Source organism: Catharus ustulatus, chromosome 23, assembly GCF_009819885.2.
Source record: "Catharus ustulatus isolate bCatUst1 chromosome 23, bCatUst1.pri.v2, whole genome shotgun sequence".
In the NCBI taxonomy this organism is placed as follows: Eukaryota; Metazoa; Chordata; class Aves; order Passeriformes; family Turdidae; genus Catharus; species Catharus ustulatus.
Window position 1 is genome coordinate 1,506,141 of NC_046243.1, and position 21,177 is coordinate 1,527,317.

General features: G+C 60.4%; 4 protein-coding genes across 7 annotated transcripts in view; 2 read left to right on the forward strand and 2 right to left on the reverse strand.

Moving 5' to 3' along the window:
• Positions 1-179: 179 nt before the first annotated feature.
• MIEN1 (migration and invasion enhancer 1) lies at positions 180-2,156 on the reverse strand. Its single transcript, XM_033078914.1, has 4 exons — positions 2,049-2,156; positions 1,469-1,566; positions 1,103-1,179; positions 180-875 (listed from the first exon to the last, which is right to left on the reverse strand). The coding sequence occupies exons 1-4, from the start codon at positions 2,135-2,137 to the stop codon at positions 792-794; spliced, it is 348 nt and encodes a 115-aa protein (XP_032934805.1). The 5' UTR covers positions 2,138-2,156; the 3' UTR covers positions 180-791.
• Positions 2,157-2,335: 179 nt separating this feature from the next.
• On the forward strand, positions 2,336-9,051 carry GRB7 (growth factor receptor bound protein 7). Its single transcript, XM_033079067.2, has 16 exons — positions 2,336-2,375; positions 3,512-3,559; positions 5,335-5,473; positions 5,554-5,698; positions 6,384-6,540; positions 6,618-6,739; positions 6,816-6,893; positions 6,975-7,112; positions 7,194-7,304; positions 7,421-7,519; positions 7,858-7,938; positions 8,009-8,125; positions 8,204-8,264; positions 8,347-8,434; positions 8,739-8,832; positions 8,905-9,051. The coding sequence occupies exons 1-16, from the start codon at positions 2,336-2,338 to the stop codon at positions 9,049-9,051; spliced, it is 1,665 nt and encodes a 554-aa protein (XP_032934958.2).
• A 930-nt stretch (positions 9,052-9,981) lies between these two features.
• Positions 9,982-16,066, forward strand: LOC117006665 (retinol dehydrogenase 8-like). Its single transcript, XM_033079216.1, has 6 exons — positions 9,982-10,097; positions 10,181-10,342; positions 11,110-11,289; positions 11,362-11,455; positions 11,541-11,724; positions 12,441-16,066. Exons 1-6 carry the CDS (start codon positions 10,001-10,003, stop codon positions 12,678-12,680), a joined length of 957 nt encoding a protein of 318 aa, XP_032935107.1. The 5' UTR covers positions 9,982-10,000; the 3' UTR covers positions 12,681-16,066.
• A 292-nt stretch (positions 16,067-16,358) lies between these two features.
• The window catches only part of IKZF3 (IKAROS family zinc finger 3), a 34,057-nt gene continuing 29,238 nt past the window's right edge, over positions 16,359-21,177 (reverse strand). For all 4 annotated transcript variants that reach the window (XM_033079262.1, XM_033079261.1, XM_033079260.1 and 1 more), the window contains one exon: positions 16,359-18,871. In XM_033079262.1, the coding sequence (XP_032935153.1) occupies positions 18,168-18,871 (704 nt within the window). In that variant the 3' untranslated portion in view covers positions 16,359-18,167. The remainder of the gene's footprint in view (positions 18,872-21,177) is intronic.

A 21,177-nucleotide genomic window follows, 5' to 3' on the forward strand; every position in this document is an offset into this window, starting at 1 on the left:
TTTTCCCCTTTTTCCATTCCCTTTTCCCCTTCCTTTTCCTTTTCCCCCTCCTCCCTCTTTCCCTTTCCCTTCCTCTCCCCTCTCACCCCCCACCACATGCCTGAAGGATAAAATTCCTGATCCCAGGCAGGATCCAGGACCATGTCCCACCCCCCACTCCCCAGCAACACCAGAGGAGCCACATTCTCCATCCTTTATTCCACCCAGGCCCCAGGCCATTGGGTTTATACACAGTATAGAATAAATAGGGGGGCCCCCCACCCCGAGGCCAAGGGCAGGGTCATTCCAGGCAGGAGCTGGGAGCCTGGGAATGGGGAGGGGGGATGTGAACACACCTCTGGCCATGGGGCCAGGCCAGGGTTCCCATAGCAGGCCCCTGCCCCCGATTAAACAGTGCCAGAGGGATTTTAATCATTAACAAACCCCAGGGAAGTTACAGCCGGTGGATTCTCCTTGGAATGAACCTGCTGGGAGCTGCTCCAACGCCCAGCCTGGCTCCCCAGCCATGGGAGACCCCCAAAGCAGGGGGTGAGGGAGGGGAGAGGCCAGCACAGAGAAATGGGGGTGCCATGGGGACCCCCCTGTGCCCCCCAGGGAGGTGCAGCTGATGAGGGGGAAAGGCAAAGGCAGGTGGGAGACCCCCCCTGACAGAGTGACCCCCAGTGCCACCATCCCCAGGAGGCTCCTGAGCTCCCCCAGTGTCCCTGGTCCCCCTGGTGCCCCCCAGTCGTGCAGGGATTTAAGGAAGGCAGCCATGGGCAGTGCAGGGGGACCCCACTGTCCCTGGGGGGTTACAGGATGACACAGGGGGGGCGGCTGTTGGTGATTTTCTCCAGGGGCTCCCCATTGCGGGCTCTGCGGATGGCCTCGATCAGCTGGGGAGACACAGCAGGGGAGGGGTCACAGGGCAGCACCTGGACACACAGAGGTGACAGGGACAGATCCCAGCCACAGCGAGGAGCTGCCCCCTCTCTCCCAGCAGGTCCTGGCAGGGTGGCAGGAAGGGAAACAATCCAGAGGGTGACAAAACAGGGACCCCATGGGCAGACCCCATCACAGGAGGGGCTCACTGCAAACCAAACACCCCCAGGCAGGTACTCACATCCTTCTCATAGGGAAAGCCCCCATTTTCCAGCTTGGAGAAGACAAGCTGCCCGTTGATCTCGATCTCGAAGGCACCTGAGGGCACACACAAGGCCCAGCCCTGAGCTGTGTCCCTCTCAAATCCCTCATGACATCCCCAGCCCTGCCTCTCATGGCAGCACTGGGCTGGCCAAACACTCAGGGCACCCCCAGGAGCTCCTGCAGACCCCCAGACTGACCCTGCTGAGGGGCAGCAAGCAGGACACAACCCCCCAGGACTTCCTGCCAGGTTTTACCCACCCCAGCCCCTCCCAAACCCCCAGCACGGCAGTGGGGGTGCCCTGGGGTGTCCTCCCCGAACCCCGAGGCTGCTGTGGGGTCTCACCGGTGCCTCCCAGCCGTGACTCGATCTCGATGTCGGGGTACTCCTCCCGCACGGCGCTCGCCAGCTCCTGGTACGTGGCCTCGAAGCCACAGGGCTCGCTGGGGAGGGGGGATCAGCTCAGGAGGACCCCCCCAAATCCTCCCCGAACTAAGGAGCACCACCAACAGCTCTGCTGCTCCTGCACCCCCAATTCCCAACGCCCCGCTCAGGAATCCTCCCAAAACCCCTTGTCTCAGGGGGTACCCCATAACCCTGTAGCCCCTCATTGCCTCCTCAGCCCCCCAAATCCTCTATAACCCCTCCCTCAGCCCCCGAATTCCCCTATAACCCTGCTCAGCGCCTCAATTCCCCACCCTACAGAGACCCTCAACCTCCTCACAGCCCCTCCTCAGCCCCCCAACCCCTCCATACCCTCCTCAGCCCGCCCCTTCTCCTCCCAGTCCCCTCCGTGCCTCATCCCAGTTCCCCCAGTTTCTGCTCCCAGTATCGCTGTGGGCCGCCCCCCCCACCCCGGCTCGCTGCCACCCCCGAAGGCCTCAGGGTCCCCTCGTTTCATCCCCCCCCGGTCCCCCGCGCTCACCAGTACTCCACCACGATGCGGACCCGCCGCTCGGTCCCACTCTCGGCCCCGTTCCCGTCCCCGGTCGAGTCCCCGGCCCCGCTGCTCATGGCCCCCAGTCCCGCCGCGCCGCCGCTTCCGGGTTGCGGTCACGTGACGCGCCACTTCCGGCCGCTCTGTCCCGCCGCTTCCGCCTTGTCTGCTCCGAGTCCTCCGGGGGACCCGCCGTGACCCCGGGGACAAAAAAAAACCCCCAGTGACCCCCAAGAGACCAAAAACAGCCCTCAGTGACCCCAGTGAGACCAAAAATGACCCCCGTGAGACCAAAAATAACCCTCAGTGACCCCCGTGAGACCAAAAATAATCCCCAGTGACCCCCGTGAGACCAAAAATAGCCCCCGTGAGACCAAGAACAACCCTCAGTGACCCCCGTGAGACCAAAAATAACCCTCAGTGACCCCCGTGAGACCAAAAATAACCCCCGTGAGACACCTATTGACCCAAAGTGGCTCCCAGAACGCCTCTAGTGACCTAAAGTGAGATCCAAACTCATCCGTGTGTCACCTGTGGTGACCCCCTGAGACTCGCAGGGGACCCGCGACGCCCCCAGTGAGACTCACAATGAGCTCGGTGACACCTGTGTCACCTGCACCCACCCCTGTGGGACCTGAAATGACCCTCACAGGATCCCTCCAGTGCCTTGGGAATCCCCACTGCTCTATAGGACCCACCCTAAAACCCCTCTGGGGGTCTGTAGGGCCTTGTATCCCCCCCCCAAGAGAAACAGGAGCCCATGGAACCCTCAGCACCCCCACAGGGACCCCATCACCCCTCCATGGGGACACCTCTGGGGACTCTGACCCCGTGGCATCCCAAATTCCCAGTGGGGCCTCCCAGACCTCATTGTGACACCCACAAGGGACCCCACAGGATACACACAGAGCCCCTGAGGGACACTACATCCCACTGTATTCCCTCCTGGAAGGGCCCCTGACCTTCATGGGACCCCCATGACCCCTCCCCCACCCTGTTGTCCCACCTGGTAGGGGTCCTTAGGGGACAATGGGGACATCCCCCTCCTGCCATGTGACTCCTCCATCCCCCACTTTGGGGATCCCCAACCCACACCCCGGGTTTGAGGACTATGAGGGGATGGGCTGGGGGTCTGTGGGCTCTGCACCCCCAGGACATCCCAGGGGACCGAGGCCCTGTGTCCCCACGGCCCGGCTGCTCCAGGGGTCACCCCAGTGCATTGTGGGAAACTCCCCATCACCACCTCAGGGGGGTCGTGCCAGGTGGGTTTGGGGGGGTCCAACCCCCCGGGGGTGGGTCGGGATCAGGCTGGACACCCCTCCCCGGGGCCGGGGGGGCTGGGGGGCTCCCCGGGGTGTTGGTGGGGGCCGGTGCCGGGCAGCAGGCCCGGGGCATCGTGATGTCAGGCGGGGGCGGGAGCTGGCGCAGGTAGATAAAGCCGGGGAGAACAGGAATCCCTGGTCCGGCGGGAGGGTGCCGGGACGCGGCGGGAGCTGCAGGTAGGAGCGGGGGCCGGGCTGGGGGCTCCTGGGGCCCGGGGGAATCGTTGTTCATCCCGGGATGTTGGCTCCATCCCGCCGGGAACGACCCCGGACCTGTTGCTGCGCCCGCACCCCTTCCCTCCCTCCTTCCCTCCTTCCCTCCTTCCCGCCTTCCTCCCGGCTCTTCCTCCTCCCCCGCCGTCCCGCCGCGGCTCCCCTGCTCTCTGTGCCCCTGTCCCCCCAGCCTCGGCACCCCCCGGGACCCCCACCCACAGCTGGGATCCTGTTCCTCGATCCTGGTGGTCCCTGCACCCCGTCCCTTATCCTGGTCACCCTGTGATTTCATTCCTTAATCCCGGTGTCCCTGGAGTCCCATCCCCTAATCCCAGTGGTTCTGGGGTCCTGTCCCTCAGCCCTGCTGCCCTGGGACACCATCCCCTCAATTCGGTGGTCCCAGACCCCCTTTTCCAAAGCCCTGATCGCCCTAGGGCTGATCCTGGTGGTCCTGACCCCCTCCAGTCCCCCACCCCACAACCCTGGTGGCCCCTGTGCCTTTTCCCAAAGCCCTGCGTCCCCCTGTCTGTCCCACCCTGGGTGTCCCCACCCTGCTGGAGCCCTGCCACGGCCACCAGGACAGGGCTCACACCGGGGTGACCCGAGGCCATGGGCTGGGCTGTGGATTGGTGCCAGGGCAGCGTCCTGTTTGTCACATCCCTCCGTGTCCCCTGCTGTCCCCCCACCAGCAGCGTCACCCTGCCTGACCCCTGACTGTCCCCGTGTCCCCAGCTCACCCCGGGGTCGGGTTAGAGAGGGGGGCACAGCCAGGGAAGGAAGCAGGGATGGAGCAGAGGGTCCTGGCGGGATGCTGGGATGGGGACAGGGACACAGCAGGGACAGGGACGGGATGAAGATGCCATCAGTCCCACCCAGCCATGGACTTGGACCCTGAGAACGGCAGGAGGTGGGGACAGGAGCGGACAGCGGGCGAATGATTAACGCGGTTTCAAACCATGTCCTGCCACCGCCGGGTCCAGCGCCCGCGGCCACCGAGTGCCACCGAGGATGCCACGTGTGTGTTACGTGTGCCACGTGCTGGCGGTGCCCTGGCACATCCCGGGCCGGTCCCGAGCCGGTACCGGAGCGCGTCCCGGTGCCCGAGCACCACCAGTGCCCGGGCACGGTGGCACCGCGTGGGCGCTGGCACAGCCGTGGGTGGGGACACGGGGGGACTGTGCCAGCACCGGGGGGGGCTGGCGGCGGTTCCCACGGCGGCTCCCTCGCCCCCGGCTCCCGGCGCGGCCGCCCGGGCCCGGATGCCAGGGCGGTGAGGTGGAGCTGGGAGCGGCCGCCAGAACTGGTTTGGCCGGACCCGAGGAGGTGTTTGGGCTGAGCCGCCGCCGCCACGCTCGGCTTCCTGCTCCCCACGGCGCCGGCCTGGCAAAGCTTAGCCTGGCAAAGCTCGTCCTGGTAAAGCTCGGTCTGGCACGGCTCGGCCAGCATCTCGCAGTGCCCCCAGACCCTCAGTGCTGATGTGGGGAGGGTCCCACAGGGGGTCTCATAATGCTCCAGTCCCCAACACCTGGATGGCACTGGGGGGACTGGGACACCTGGGGTTCAGCCAGACCCCCAGGGCTGGGGGTTCCTGCTTGTCTGGGCACCAGGAAAACACCCCGGGGTGGGTGCCAGGGGTGGGAGCCCACATGGAGCCCTGTGGGGGTGCCCACACCTGGCCACGGCCCCACCAAGGGAACCAGGACCAACACACGGTGCCAGACCCCCCTCTCTCCCCACAGATAATGCCATGGAGGGGGGGGCTCAGCAGAGCAGCCTCTGGGAGCCCCCCGAGCAGGATGGGGGTCCTGGTGAGCGGGATGGGGGCGAGGGGCCGCCCGAGGTCAAGCGCTCCCAGCCCCTCTTCATCCACGGCAGCAGGTGGGTGTGAGGACTGGGGGGGTCAGGGCGGGACAGGGGGTCTCAGGGGGGTCACAGAGCTCACCCCTCTGTGCCTGCAGCCGGCAGCCAGCACAGGAGGAGCCACGAGCATCGTCACTGCCCAGCATCCCCAACCCCTTCCCTGAGCTCTGCAGCCCCTCCAACTCACCCATCCTGAGCAGCCCGGCCCTGGGACAGGCACCCCCCCGCGAGGGCACCTCCCATGTGAGTCAGGGGCAGGGGGCTGGGGAGGGGGGCTGCGATCTGGGACAGGGACATCCCTGTCAGTGCTGGGAGGGGATTCCTGGTATTGGGGCAGGGATGTCCCCAGCGAGGGCACCTCCCATGGGAAGTGGGAGTCGGGATGGGGAGAGGGGAGGGTCTCAGCAATGGGGCAGGAACCTCCTGAGGGTCTGGGAAGGGGCTGGACCCCTCTACAGAGGTCCCACCCTCCTGAGCCAGGGGGATAAGGGGCTGGGAAGGGGGGGATCCCATCCCTGGGACAGGAACACCTCCCACATGAGTGAAGGGGCTGGGAAATGGGGATTGCACCCCTGGGACAGGAACCACCTCCCACATGAGTTAAGGAGCTGGGAAGGGGAGATCCCATCCCTGGGACAGGGATCACCTCCCACATGAGTCAGGGAGCTGGGAAGGGGGGGATCCCATCCTCGGGACAGGAACCACCTCCCAATAGAATTAAGGAGCTGGGAAGGGGGGATCCCATTCCTGGAACAGGAACCACCTCCCAGTAGAATTAAGGAGCTGGGAAGGGGGGATCCCATTCCTGGAACAGGAACCACCTCCCAATAGAATCAGGGAGCAGGTGGTGTGGGGAATGGTCTCACCTATGGCTCTGCAGGGTCCCCTCGTGCTGGGGGTCCCTGACACCCCCTGTCCCCCCTCCCAGGTGGTGAAGGTGTTCGGTGAGGACGGTGCGTGCCGGTCCCTGGAGGCGTCGGCGGCGACCACGGCGCGGCAGCTCTGCGAGACCCTGGTGCGCAGGACACGGGCGCTGCACGACCACAGCTGGGCCCTGGTGGAGCTGCACCAGCACCTGGCCCTGGGTGAGCGGCCGTGGGGGCACAGCAGGGCATGGTCTACAGGACTCCAAACCCTGCTGATGTCCCTCTGTCCCTCCCAGAGCGCTGCCTGGAGGACCACGAGTCGGTGGTGGAGGTGCAGAGCTCCTGGGCCCCGGGTGCCGACAGCCGCTTCGTGTTCCGCAAGAACTTCGCCAAGTACGAGCTCTTCAAGAGCAACGCGGTAGGTGGGCACCCTGTGCACCCCCCATGGGTACTCAGAGCACCCAAAGGTGCTCTGCTGAGCCTCTGTCCCCCAGCAGTCGCTGTTCCCCGAGGTGATGGTGTCCAGCTGCCTGGAGGCCAACAAGAGCATGGCACACTCCGAGCTCATCCAGGTACCGTACCCGGCTGTGCCCTGGGGATCCTGCCATGCCCTGGGGATCCCACCCTCCCTCAACCCTCGTGTCCTCCCCCAGAATTTCCTCAACTCTGGGAGCTGCCCCGAGGTCCAGGGCTTCCTGCAGCTGCGGGAGGCCGGGCGCAAGGTCTGGAAGCGTTTCCACTTCTCCCTGCGCCGCTCCGGGCTCTACTACTCCACCAAGGGCACCTCCAAGGTGAGGGCAGGGGGTTTTGAGGGGAGGGGGCACGGCCAGGGGGTGCAGTGGGACCAGCCCTGACACCCCCTAACCCTCCAGGACCCCCGGCACCTCCAGTACTTCGCCGACCTCACTGAGTCCAACATCTACTACGTGACGCAGGGCAAGAAACTCTACGGGACGCCCACCGAGTTCGGCTTCTGCATCAAGGTGGGGATGTCCCTGCCTGTGGCGGGGTCATTCCCTGCTCCTCCCCTTGCCAAGGGCTCTCTGTCCCCTCAGAGCCAGCCGGGGCTGCCCCGTGACGGCTCCGGCCTCTCCCGCAGCCCCACAAGGTGCGGAGCGGAGTGAAGGGTCTGAAGCTGCTCTGCAGCGAGGACGAGCAGAGCCGCAGCTGCTGGATGGCGGCATTCCGGCTCTTCAAGGTGAGCCCCGCGCTGGGGGGACACTGGGATGATGGAGAGGGATGCTGGGGGGGACACCAGAGGGAATTTGGAGGGATAATGGGGGGATTCTGGGTGGGAGCTGTGGAGGGATGATTGGGGAGTGCTGGGAAGACGCTGGAGAGATACAAGGGGGGAATGTGGGAGAGTTCTAGAGGGATGCTGGAGGGATGGCCCCACCCCAGTGAAAATGTTTCAGGGTGGGGTGTCCCTGTGGAGGGGATGCAGAGGTTCCCCCACCCCTGCACTGGGTGGCTGTGGAGGTCCCTGGGTGTCCCTGGGGGCTCCCCCACCCCCAGCTGACAAGGCTCTTCCCCCAGTACGGGATGCAGCTCTACCGTAACTACCAGCAAGCACAGGCACGACTGAGCCAACCCTCCTGGATCGGCCCCACCCCCCTGGTGAGTGTCCCCTGCCCCCTGCAGCCCCCAGCCCGTGGGGACCCTCCCGTGACCCCCCTGTCCCCCACAGCGAAGCGTCTCGGACAATGCCCTGGTGGCCATGGACTTCTCAGGGTGCACAGGGCGGGTGATTGAGAACCCCAACGAGGTGCTGACAGCAGCCCTGGAGGAGGCACAGGCCTGGAGGGTGAGTTGGGGTGCTGGGGAGTCAGGGGGAGTCCCCCTGAGCCCACCCTAACATCCCCTCCTTTCTTTGTGTGCCCAGAAGAAGACGACACACCGGTACAGCCTGCCCACAGCCTGCCACAGCTCCCCTCTCAGTGCTGGTGAGAATTGGGGTCAGTGCTCAGTGGGGGTCCCTGCCCTGGACAGGGGGTCCCCCCGAGCCTGACACCCCTGTCCCCACAGCCATCCACCGCACCCAGCCCTGGTTCCACGGGCGCATCTCCCGGGAGGACACCCAGCAGCTCATCGGCCGGCAGGGCTTGGTGGACGGGTAGGGGACCCTGGGGTGGGGGGTTTGGGGTCCCTGGGGCTCCTGGGGGGGACATGGAACTCCAGGGAGGTGCAGGAGCCCAAGGGTTACGGGGTTTTCCAGCTCCTGGGGGGATACAGGACATGTGTGGGGTTGGGGTGAGTGATCCCAGAGGGGTTGTGACTCCCGGGATTTCGCAGGGTTTGGGGGACACAGAGATTCCCAGGGATACCAGGGAGTACCAGGGATTTGTGGGACCCCCATGGGTGACACTGGGAGGGCAGAGGGGACCTGGGGCCAGCAGTGACACCCCTGGAGCTCGCAGGGTCTTCCTGGTGCGCGAGAGCCAACGGAACCCCAAGGGCTTCGTGCTGTCCCTGTGCCACCTGCAGCGCATCAAACACTACCTCATCCTGCCAGTGAGTGCCAGTGGGGCTGGGGGAGCTGGGGGGGCACAGGGAGATGAATCCTGACCTGCAGCCCCCTGGCAGAGCGAGGAGGAGGGTCGGCTCTACTTCACCATGGACGACGGGCAGACGCGCTTCGCCGACCTCATCCAGCTCGTGGAGTTCCACCAGATCAACCGTGGCATCCTGCCCTGCAAGCTGCGGCACTACTGCACCTGCGTGGCCCTCTGAGCCACGGCATGGCACCACTGAGAGGGTTTGGCACAGCTTGGTACAGTCTGGCACTGCTGGCATTCCTTGGCTCAGCCTCACTGCCGGTGTAGAACGGCTCGGTACAGCCCAGCACCACCAGCGTGGAATGGTTTGGCACAGCCTGGCACCACTGGGATGGTTTGGCACAGCCTGGCCCTGCTGATACTGCACAGCTTGGCACAGCCCAGCACCACCAGCACAGTTTGGCACAGCTGGGCACCATTGACATGGCACAGCTCAGCACAGCCCAGCACTGCTGGCACAGCTTGACACAGCCTGGCACCAGTGGGCTGGTTTGGCACAGCCCAGCACCACCAGCATGGCACAGTTTGGCACAGTCTGGCACAGTTGGGTGGTTTGGCACAGCCTGGTGCCTCCAACACGGCACAGGTCAGCACAGCCCACCACCAGCACCCCCACACTCAAGCACTTTCTCCCCTCCACCCTGCAGCACCAGCCCCAAGTGTCCCTTTGGGGGCCTGGCACTCCTTGCCCCCACACCAGGGGGGTTTTGGGGTCCCCATCAGCGGGATCCGGGGTGTGGGGGTGAGGGGGGCACCCATCACCGTGTCCCCCCATCTCTCCACAAGGCCAGTTGAACTGGGACGTGTTTTCTACCAGTGATAATAAAGGTTATTTTTGCAGAGCTCCCGCCTTGCTCCTTTCCCCAGAGCCCCCCAGCGCTGGTGGCACACGGGCTGGCACCGTCCCCATCTCCCACAGTGTCCCCACGCCTGGCAGTGTCCCCACGTCCCACACAAAGGCTCCTCTGTGCTCCCCGGGCACCACGTGCGGCTCAGCCACGCGGCCGCCGCAAATCCCCGGGAGGGGGGGATTATCCAGGAGGGATTAAGGGCCCGGATTTGGGGGGGCTGGGGCAGCTGCTATAAAGCTGGGGGGCTGGGGCACGGGGCGGGGAGGCCGTGCCATGGCTCCCAAGACGGTGCTGATCACCGGCTGCTCCTCCGGCATCGGGCTGGCGCTGGCCGTGCGGCTGGCGCGGGACAAGCAGCGCCGCTTCCGAGGTGAGCGGGGTGGAGGGACCCCCCCAGCCCCCGGGGAGAGCCCGCGGGGGCTGAGCCGCCTGTGCCCCTTGTTACACCCGCAGTGATCGCCACCATGAGGAACGTGGGCAGGAGCGGGGCGCTGGCGGCGGCGGCGGGGCCGGCGCTGGGCAGGACGCTGGAGATCAAACAGCTGGATGTGTGTGATGAGGGCTCCATCCGTGCCTGCCTCGACAGCATCCCCGGGCGCCACGTCGATATCCTGGGTGAGCCCCGGGATTCCCCTCCCACCGTGACCCGGTGTGGGGACCCTCCGTGATGGGGATCCCTGTGCTGGGGGCTGTCCAGCCAAGCTTGTCCCGTGCCAGGGATCATTTGTGATCCCAGCACTGTGACCCTCCGTGCCAGGGACACCTCATGACCCTGACCCTGTGCACCGGGGACTGCCCATGCCAGGGACCCTTTGTGCTGGCACATTCCCTGCACCAGGGACCCTCCAAATTCAGGACATCCCATTCTGGGGACCCTTTGAGCACTGGGGACCCTCTGCCAGGTGCCCTGACCCCACACACAAGTGGTTCTCTATGCCAGGGCCCCCTGCACCGGGGACCCTCCAAACTGAGGGCATCCCATCCTGGGGACCCTCTGAGCTCTGGGGACCCTCTGCCAGGTGCCCTGACCCCACACACAAGTGGGTCTCTATGCCAGGGACCCCCCTGCACCAGGGACTCTCCAAACTCCCATCCTGGGGACTCTCTGAGCACTGGGGACCCTCTACCAGGTGCCCTGACCCCATAGACAAGTGGCTCTCTATGCCAGGGACACCCTGCACCAGGGACCCTTTGTGCTGGCACATTCCCTGCACCAGGGACCCTCCAAACTCCCATTCTGGGGACCCTCTGAGCACTGGGGACCCTCTACCACACTCAAGTGGCTCTCTATGCCAGGGACACCCTGCACCAGGGACCCTTTGTGCCCAGGGTGTGGGATCCCCCTGCCCAGGGCACACCCCACTGATGTCCCCTGCCCACAGTCAGCAATGCCGGGGTGGGCATGGCAGGACCCCTGGAGTGCCAGAGCCTGGCAGCCATGCAGAGTCTCATGGACACCAACTTCTTCGGCCTCGTCCGCCTGGTCAAGGAGGTGCTGCCCGACATGAAGCGGCGCCGCGCCGGCCACATCGTCGTCATCAGCAGCATCATGGGCCTGCAGGGTAGGGGAAAATGGGGTGCCCTGGGGGAGCCAACCCTCACTCAACCCTGACTGGGACTCTCCAACCATCCAGGCATCGTCTTCAATGACATCTACTCGGCCTCCAAGTTCGCGGTGGAGGGTTTCTGTGAGAGCCTGGTGGTGCAGGCGCTGCGCTTCAACGTAGCGTGAGTGAGGGGAGAGGTGGCCGTGCAGCCCCTGGGGCCAGGGGGTCCGGGGGTGCCCAGTGCCCAGTGCCCCATCCCTGGGCAGGATCAGCCTGGTGGAGCCAGGGCCGGTGATGACAGAATTTGAGACCAAGTTGTACGAGGAAGCTGAACGCGCCGACTACTCACGGACCGACCCCGAGACGGCCGAAATCTTCACCAAGCTCTACCTGAGGAACTCCAGGGATGTGTTCACCAGCCTGGGCCAGACCCCCGAGGACATTGCAGAGGTGACAGATGGGCAGGGGGTCCCAGTGGGCTGGGGGGTGTCCTGCTGGGTTGGGCTGGACTGGACAGAGGTGTCAATTAACCCTAACAAGGAACAGTGATACCAGCCAACAGTGGGGCAGCTCACACCCAGACAGATCCATTCTGATGGGGCTGAGCCTGGCTGGGAATGGGAATGGGAATGGGATTGAGGATGGGAATGGGAATGGGAATGGGGATGGGATGGGATGGGATGGGATGGGATGGGATGGGATGGGATGGGATGGGATGGGATGGGATGGGATGGGATGGGATGGGAACAAAATGGGAACAAAATGGGAACAAAATGGGAACAAAACGGGAAGCAACTGATATGGAAATGGGAGGGAAATGAAATGGGATGAGAAGGTATGGAGGTAGGGGTAGGATGGGAATGAGGTGGGATAGGACAAAGATAGGGATAGAATGGGAAGGAGTTGGAGATGGGATAGGAATGGTGATGGGGTAAGGTGGGATGGATTAGAGATAGGGATAGGATGGGAAGGCCTTGGAATGGGGATAGGAAGTGAATGAGAAGGAGCTGGGATGAGAATGAGGCAGGAGTGGAATGGGAAGGGAGGGAATGTGAATGAGGATGGAGGTGCAGATGGGGATGGGATGCAGGCAGGGTTGAAAGGGGGCTGAGCTGGGGTGGGGCTGTGGGAACAGGACGGGGACAATGCCATGCCCACACACACAGCACACCCTGCGGGTGATCGAGGCGGCGCGGCCGCCGTTCCGGCACCAGACCAACGTGGCGTACACACCGATGGCCGCGCTCAAACACGCCGACCCCAGCGGCGCCCTCATCACCGACGCCTTCTACAAGCTGGTGTTCAAGTACGACGCGGTGCTGCGGTTCGGCCTCCGCGCCATCCGCCTGCTCCGCTGGAAGGCTCAGAAGGTCAAGGCGGGTGCGCGGCTCCTGGGCTTCAAATAAGCCCTTGTGGCCCCTGGGCAATGCCCAGCCCATCCCGGGGGCGGCGGAGAGGGACCGGGACCCGTGCAGGGTTTCGCTTCCCGTTCCCGGCCCGAAATAGCTCCCGCCGCCGCCACATTAAAATGGGGAGGGTATTTATAACCAGAGCAGGGTGAGCAACGCAGAGCAGCTTCCTCCGGGAGTGCAGCGGCCGTGACGGGGCTGGGAAGGGCTGGCAGCTGCCCCCTGCCTGCCTCCTGCTCCCCTGGGACTCCTGTACCTCCGACCCGCGGGCATGTGACACCCAGGGGACCTCACCCGGTCACCCCCTAGCGCTGCATCCTCCTCCCTCCAGGCACTGCTGTGGGGTTGGGAATGTCCCATGATGGGGAGTCCTGTGCCACTGAGCCCTGGGGCAGCACAGGGGGTGCAGGAGGTGGTGGGAGGGCTGAGAGCAGAGTGTGAGGGGTGTGTGGTGTGCTCAGAGGGGCACGGGGGTGGCGTTTGGGGTGCGAAGGGGGTGGAGGTCCCACCTTTGGGGTGCAGAGTGGGGGTGGGATGTATGGCAAAGCCCGGGTGCAGGGTGGGTGGAGCGGAGCCCAGCAGCTCACCCTGCCCCAGGGGCTCCCCTCCAGCTCCCGCTGGGTGATGGCAGGGTGGGTTCACCCTGGGCGCTGGCGTGTGGGTGCTTGGCGTGACAACACCGGGAGGTGAGTGCAGGGGGAAACCGCAGGAGGCCCGGCATGAATCAACCCCGCTGCTCAGAAACCTTCCTGGCTCCCCCTGCACTCCCCGGCACAGCCCCCGGAGCCCGGGAGGGACCCCCAGCCCCACTTGAGAGGGCTGGACACAGCAGCCGCAGCTCCGTGTGCCTCGCACGTGGCCTCTCCACGCCCCGCCGGCTCCAGGGACCGTGGGGACAGGATGGAGGTGGGGAAGGAAATATTTTTGCATTATCCCCCCCTTCTCGCACGAGCTAATGGCAAAGCGGCAGCGGGACCGTGGCCCAGGGGTGATGGCAGCACCTGTGGGACGTGCAGGGGTGACATCAAAGTGGTGACAGTGTCGCTGCCTCCCCCCGCTGCGGTTTCTGCAGATTTGACTAACTTTCTCCGCTTGGGGGGCAGGATGGGGGGGTAGGCGTGACTCTACCCGGCCCCCGGGGAGCAGCAAGGGGGGGCCCCTGGCACAAAGCCACAGCTGTGGGAAACGGGGCTGAGGGAGGACAGGACCCCCCTCATGCACCCCCACGGTGTCCCCCAGTGCTCAGGAGAGCAGCGATGGTACTGGGGGAGCTGGGGGAGCTGGGGGAGCCCCAGATCTCAGTGCGGGCGGGGTTTAGGGGGTCTGGGGGGCAGCAGTGGCAGCCCCAGCCCCGCTCCCAGCTTTGCTCACTGCGATCCTGGGCAGAGAGAGGGGGGAGCTGCTGTGGGTGAGGGGATCCCCAAGGGGTTGTGTTTGAGGCTGAGGAGCATCACCTCCCACCTGGAGCATCCTCTGGCCATGGAGCATCACTCCGAGCCCAGCGCTATCGCCCCCATCCCACCACGGCCGCAGCCCCGCGGGCACCGGGGTGGAGGCGCTGCCGCAGGGGCTGGAGCCGTGCGGGTTGGAAGCAGATTCTTGTGAAAGCAATCGTCTGCTGGGACTTTCCTGTCGCCGGCGTGTGACAATTGCCAGCCGCTCCCCGTGTCCTCGATCCCCCGAGGATTTCGCTGCCAGGTGCCGACTCGCTGCCATGCAAATGTGACGCCCGATATAACCCGGCTGGAGGGGCCGGTTCGGCTGCTCCCCGGGGGCTTCACTTCCCTCCCGGCGCAGCGAGGGGGGCACCAGGCGTGACACAAACCTGCTGCCCCCGTCCTGGTGCCCCGGTGACAGTCACGGTCCTGTCCCGGCGTGTCCCCGTGGGGTCTCCGGGGCTGCCGAGCTCTCCCGGTGACGCTGCCAGAGCTGGGGACACTCCCAATGTCCCTTCCCTGAGGTGGCTCTGCTCACCCCCTGCCCCCCGGATTTGGGAACCCGACCCACGCGAGGGTGGGAAAGCGCCGCCGGGTCCCCGCCGGGCCGGCGCGGGGAGCGTGACTCAATGCGCGGCTGGGGAATTGGGACACGGAGGAGGTGGTGGCAGTGACTCAGTCCTGCCTGTCCCCTCCCGGCACCGTCGGGTTTTTGGGTGCTGGACCGCTCCCCGTGGGAGCAGGAGCCGGCCGGGATGCTCCAAGGATGCAGACCAGCAGCAGGAAGTTTTATGGGATTTTTTGTGCGTTAGGAAGCGTGTTTCAACACGACGACGGGAGAAACGAGTTCCTCTGTGCTCTATCACGATTACAGCTATCAGCAGATAAGAATCTCTCTGTCACAACACCAACTGAAAGTTTCTGCAAGCCTTTAAAGGAGTTTGGCTCCAGGAAGGAGAAGGCTGAGGGGTTTTGGATCAAACCGATCCCTGCTAGGGGACAAATCAGCATTGGAAGACGCCGTGGAATTCGCTGTCCCCAACCCCGAGCCCTCTCAGTCTCACCCAGCCCTCGGAATCTCCCGGTAGCAGCGGGGGGGAAGATCCTTCAGTGTTTGAGTCGCGCCCAGGCTGGGAAGGAAGTGAAGGGAAAAGAAAAAAAGGATCCTCTGACTTTCTTCTCGTTTTTTTTTTTTTTTTTCGTCTCTGTTTCTCAAGCGTGTCCAGCTCTTGCGGCAGAAGGTGTCAGGGGGGAATGAAACAAGCGCGAACAACGTCAGCCTGGTAAAGCAGGTGCTAAAAGGGCCGGGGGGTTGGTGCGAGCCTCCACCCTGCGCCGCCGGGATGTTTCCATGTGGCTGACACAGCCCCGGCACCCCCGGGAACCATGAGCCCACCCCAGAGCCCGGGAGTGGGGCTGAGCTGCCTCCACCCCACAGCTCTCGGCTTAAATCGTTCCTCTACCAACCAAAACTGCGTCCAACACCATTTTCCAGCAGTCAGAGGAGCTGACCGTGTTATTTTACACCTCTGGCTGTATCAGTTACTCCACTGAGTAACCGGTTCTGCTGAGCACAGCCTCCACCATGGCTCAGCACCCCATGGGGACACACAGGTTCCATCACACCTGTGGGATTTACAGGTCCCAGAGGTGATGGGCACCAGCAGCTCTGGCCCCAGGGCTCGTTCCCACTGCTCAGCCAGCTCTGCTGATCACTTCCCTGCTCTGTGGACATTTGTTGACTGACTTTTTTAAAATGTCAATAAACCTTAAGGCTCATTTCTCGGTGCCAATCCTTCCCTGAGCCTCCCCTGGCCACTCTTGGGGTGTAATTCATCAGTAAATGAAGAACCAAGGGACACACCAAGGCACTGGAGAATGCTCCAAACCTGTTCCAGTCCAAAATATTTAAGCCAAAAGCAGAATAAATCAGGCTCCCAACCAGTACCAGTGGTTTTCCTGTCTGTTTTCCTAGACAAGGTGGTGTCCAGAGCCCCTCCAAGTTCAGAGACCTTCCCTGGACCAGCACAACCCCTCAACATCCAGACATGGCCCAGTGGGATTCCCATCTCCCAAGCCAGCAGTGCCAGGGCAGCACTGTGGGACAGGGTGTGAAGGGACAATCTCAGATGAATCTTTTACCCAATTCACTTATGGAAAATAAGATTTTTGGGTGGTTACAGGGGGCATCTCTCCTTTAAGAACCTGCCTTTGCCTGCCCTCAAGTCAGGACATCGTCATTATTTAAATATTTTATTCATTTATTGACAATTCTTTGGTCTTGAAAACTAAGCCATTGAAAAGCAAGCTTGTCACAAAATTAGAAACTGATAAAGACAACCATAATGTCCTAAAAATGTCGGACTTAAAGATGTCAGGGCAACCTTCTCTTTGTTCTCTGGGAATTCTCTCACTCCCTTCCCCTCCCTTTCCCTCTGTTTTGTGGACACAAAAGCTTGGCCCTTGGGGCTGATCCTTGGTGGAACTGCAGCCTCCCTCACAGGAGGAGCATTGGTCACATTGTGACACGGATGTTCACTGGGGGAGAGCCAACGTGCACCTTTCTCATGATGGGGCTCTGGGAAATATCCTAAATCTGGTTTACAGCTCCACACATAACAGCGAAAGTGTTTTCCTCCACCCCAGGGATAGCAGGATTAGCATGAGGAAATGCTGGATTAGCATTTCCACAGCGCTCTGGATACTCAGGCACACTGCAGGCTGATTTATCCCTCTCCAGACCCACTCTTAGTGGGAAAAAATGAATATAAATTTCTTATTTTGTATCTTAAAATTCAGGGAGGAAATAATTGAGCCAAAAGAATTCAGAGGGAGGGATGAATTTCAGTATTTCTTGACCCTCAGTTCTCCAGCCTTCCCTCAGGGAAGTGATTGGATCACCAGGGATAACACAAAAGCAACAGAGCTCTCAAACCACACAAGGGATGCACAAAGTCCATCAGAACACTCCTAACTATGGGATACAAAAATATTTTGCAAAGACTAAACCTTCACTCAGCAAAGCCGTTACCAAACCCCTCTCCAGCACAGGGACACCAACACAGCTGCAGGGCCATGGGGAGACTCAAAGAACTGTTGTAAAAACCAACTTCAAAGGGATGGCACCTGCTCAGGGCGTGGAGCTGCACCTCCCGAGGGCTGTCATGGTGTGGGTGTGGTTCTCACACACCTGCCTGAGGTCTCACCTGTCCACAGCCAGCCAGGGCCACCCTGTGGGGACATGGATGGCACAGCCACATGTCCTGCTGTGAGAGAAAGACAGAGGCACAACACACAGCACAGCCTCATCCTCATTCTAGGCACCCAGCAGAAAGGAGGAGTTTCCAGCAATGAAAATTGGGATTTCCTCCAGGCCACATGGATGAGCCAACAAGTGACCTCACTGGGTATCCCAAAAATATGTACTGTTAAAAAATCCCAAACCCAAATAGGTCTCATTTCTTATTTTCCTCTTACTGAGTAACTTTAAAGAAAGTTTGGAGTGGGGTAAGAAAAATGGAAGTGTGCCACACTTTCATTAGGGCTTAGGGGAAAAGCTTTAAGGAGGAATTAATAATCCCTCCCCTTTCCTGCCCTCATTTTCCTTGTTTTGGTGATGAGCCACTGTGAGGCCATTGGGATTATAACTAGGAAAAGCTCCTCCAACATACCTCAATGAGCAAGGGAATTGGCATGAAAATCTTTTGTGCTGACTTAAAGCAAACTCTATAAAAACAAACACAAGTTAAAAATTGAAAACATCATAAATGGCTCTGAAGTTTCACAAAAATAAAGTTCATATCAAAACCAGTCTCTGCTCCTGGTGTTTCCCACAGTCCCACTCACCACAGCAGCCAGGCAGAGATGCTACAAAACACTGAAATTATCGGGAAAGACAAATTTAAAAAGGCGTCACCTCCTTGTGACACACTTAAAACTGGCCTGGAAAAATACTCAAGAAATTTCATTACACGAATTAAAACCCCAACCAACCGAGCATCCCCTCTGACGGGAAACCCAGCCTTTGACCTTGGAGAACTTGGTCCTTTCACTTGAGCACCACTCTGTGCTCTCCCCGAGCTATGTGCGAGGAGAACTCGTAGCGGTCGTGGCTCCGGTAGCCGCAGACGTTGCACTCGAAGGGGTCGCGGAAGCCGTGGCAGCCCATGTGGATGGTGAACATCACGTAATCCAGGAAGAGCACGCGGCAGTGGTCGCAGCGGTACACCCCGATGGCCTCCCCCTCCTTGTTGATCACCTTGAAGGCGTCGCGCGGGCAGATGGCGGGCGGCTTGATGATGTCGTAAGGCCTCGGGAAATCCTTCAGGGCCTGCAGGCCATTGCGGGTCGGAGCCGTGATCACCTGGCTCTGGTGGAAGGTTGGGTTGGGCCTCTCCTCGTGGTTGCTGTCAGTGTCTGTGGAGTCGTGGCCGCTGTTGTTTGGGGAAAGGCCCCTGTCGGAGGACAGCATCTTGTCCCTGAGGTGACCGTGGCTCTTGTCGGCGTCCGGCGCGGCGCCGTTGGGGACGTCGGCGCGGGGCAGCGGCAGCGGGTACAGGCTGCTGATGACCGGCACCATCTCGGCCGTGGGGGCCGGCGGGGTCTGCACGAGCGGGCGCAGGGCCTCGGCCCCCAGGTAGGTGATGGCGTTGTTGATGGCCTGGTCCATCATGCGCCCGTGCATCATCTCGCTCTCCTTTTCGTACAGGAAGCTGGAGTTGTAATTGATATCGAAGTTGGGTCGTTTCTCGCCTGCAAGAGATGAGAGGTGATAATTATCTGGGTGGGTAAAGAGCTGTTTAAACCCTGTGGTGATTTTTCTAAAGAAATCTCTGGGGATGAGGCATGGTATGTTCTCCGCTGAAAGAGGCTGTACATAGACACAAGTAGCTTTTGGGTGGGGTTTTTTGTATTTTTTGTATTTTTTTAACCTCAGGCTTAGGAACAAACCAGTAATAGAGGAGGTGGTGAGGGTGCTTTCTGAAAGATTTATCTTTGACAAGTCTTCGTACACTGCAGTCAATTTTCCCCACTGTCCTTTGACAACTACAACTTCCTCTGCACCATTCTTGGCTTCTTGGACCTCTGCACTGGTATTCAGGTAATTTAATACTGGTAGATATAAATAGAGGTATAAATCCCCCACAGTTAGGGTCACTTGATACAGGGTTAGTGAAAAAAAAATGTTTTCCTCTGGGTGTGCTGGAGGTTGGAAAGCTCTGGACTGGACAGAAGTGGAGGAGAGTGCACCTGAAATTCTGCTCACACCTCTCTGGGCACACAGTGCAACTCTGTTCTCTGTGCCACCCCAAAAGCACTAAAGGCATTTTGGAGGTGAATGTCTAGAAATAAGTAACTGAATTCTGTGGTTACTAAAAGCATAAACTTGTTCACAGCACAAAAAAAATACAAAAAAAAGACCAGATGAAAGGTTTCACATGCAAGTGACTCGCAAACATTAGATCCACGAATCTCTTAGTTACGGTAACTCGACTGGTGCAGATGTTTATCAGTCACCTGTCAACACCGTGACTCAATGTGTATGAAACTCGTGGGGTTTCACTGCAGAGGCAGAAAACCAGGAGCTCACGTTTCTCTTCTAAAACACTCCAAAAGGTTAACGAACCACAAGAGTGTAACTGCTTCCAGCCCGCAGCACCGCTCGCCGTCCAGCTTCACATGGAAGGAAACAAAACGCCGCAGTACTTTTGGGTGACTCATAAAACCAGCTCCAGGCAAATGAAAGAAGTGAATAAATTGGAAATTTAAAAAGAAAAAAAAAAAAAAAAGAACAAAGCAAAAATAGGCAGGAGTCCCTAGAAGTGTTGGTGTTAAGATTCACTGTTGTAAAGTAAGATAAGAAAACAATGATGTGTGATCACAGGATTGTGGAATATCCTGAATGATCACTGAGGGTCTCACAGTGCTTTGTGATTCCACTGTCCTCGTGGATTTTAAGATCCCCCAGGAAAAGACTCTGAAGAGGGGCCTGGTACAGAGGTGAAGAGCCAAGTGCAGGGGCTGGTGATCCCTGCCCCTGTGTGGGACTTGTACTGGTGCATACGAGGCAGCTACTGGGGATGGAGATGTGAAAAATAAAGTGGGCAAGACTCCTGGTGCTTGTCTGAATCTCTGCAGAGCCCTCCAATTATAATAAAGGGGTTTTTCTTCCAATCAATGGGCTTCATTCAGAGAAATGAGCCAAACAAAGATGCCTTGTTAGTGTATATCCCTGTCCCTGCTTCCTGACTAAATGAGACATCAGCACTCATTCCCAGATTTCCCAAGGAATCCCTGCACTGGCCTGGCAGATCTGAGCTCTGACAGGGACAGGTCAGAAAGGCACAGGAGTCAGGCCAAGGTCGGACAGCCTGCTCCTGAAAACATCCTCCCCAGGAATACAGAGGGCTGAAGGGGAAATGTTTTCACATGCAATTTAACAAGAAAAATCACAGAAGTCCTAGAAAAACAATAAATTTCAAAAATTGGTTATTTATGCCTTTAGGTGATCTGTGATGGGTTCTCCAGCTTCTCCACACAATCACCTGTGTGTGCAGTGCCAGTTCATGGCATCCAGCAGTAGCACAAATCCCAGAGGATCTGGGCCACACAGGAACTCATTGGCTCGCAGAGGAAACCCCAAACCCACCAGTTCTTCACGTTAGATTTATGCTGAGGGGGTGCATCCTGCTGCAGACGTGTTTAATAAAATACATAAAGGTCAAACTGGTGGTGATTGCACAATGAGAGAGCTGAAAAAACAGCTAAAATAGAAGAACCTAAAGGACTACAAACCCATTTGCATTGGTATTGCTTTTAGAACCACAGCAAGACATGTAAGGGCCGAGTCCCAGTTTCAATCCTGAGCACCAAAGGCACTCAGATGGAGTGAGCTGTGTGGCTGTGCAGAGAAGTGACCTTTAGAAAGTCACACTAATGTCATAAAGAAATAAATGAGACCAGTTTTCCTAGATAAAAGTCCAGTGCTACCCACCAAACTAATAGATCCATTACCTTTAAAAACTGAGTTGATTTCCTGTGTGGATGGATCCATCTGC

What these genes read in the sequence shown, in the direction of transcription:
- MIEN1 (XM_033078914.1), bottom strand. Translation starts at nt 2,137, where the DNA reads ATGAGCAGCGGGGCCGGGGACTCGACCGGGGACGGGAACGGGGCCGAG. An exon ending in CGCATCGTGGTGGAGTACTG is followed by an intron (nt 1,567 to 2,048) that starts GTGAGCGCGGGG and finishes CCCCCTCCCCAG; the next exon opens with CGAGCCCTGTGGCTTCGAGG. An exon ending in GTCACGGCTGGGAGGCACCG is followed by an intron (nt 1,180 to 1,468) that starts GTGAGACCCCAC and finishes GTGTGCCCTCAG; the next exon opens with GTGCCTTCGAGATCGAGATC.
- LOC117006665 (XM_033079216.1), top strand. Translation starts at nt 10,001, where the DNA reads ATGGCTCCCAAGACGGTGCTGATCACCGGCTGCTCCTCCGGCATCGGG. An exon ending in CAGCATCATGGGCCTGCAGG is followed by an intron (nt 11,290 to 11,361) that starts GTAGGGGAAAAT and finishes CCAACCATCCAG; the next exon opens with GCATCGTCTTCAATGACATC. An exon ending in GCGCTGCGCTTCAACGTAGC is followed by an intron (nt 11,456 to 11,540) that starts GTGAGTGAGGGG and finishes ATCCCTGGGCAG; the next exon opens with GATCAGCCTGGTGGAGCCAG.
- GRB7 (XM_033079067.2), top strand. Translation starts at nt 2,336, where the DNA reads ATGACCCCCGTGAGACCAAAAATAACCCTCAGTGACCCCC. An exon ending in CCCGCGAGGGCACCTCCCAT is followed by an intron (nt 5,699 to 6,383) that starts GTGAGTCAGGGG and finishes CCCCCCTCCCAG; the next exon opens with GTGGTGAAGGTGTTCGGTGA. An exon ending in CGGCAGGGCTTGGTGGACGG is followed by an intron (nt 8,435 to 8,738) that starts GTAGGGGACCCT and finishes TGGAGCTCGCAG; the next exon opens with GGTCTTCCTGGTGCGCGAGA.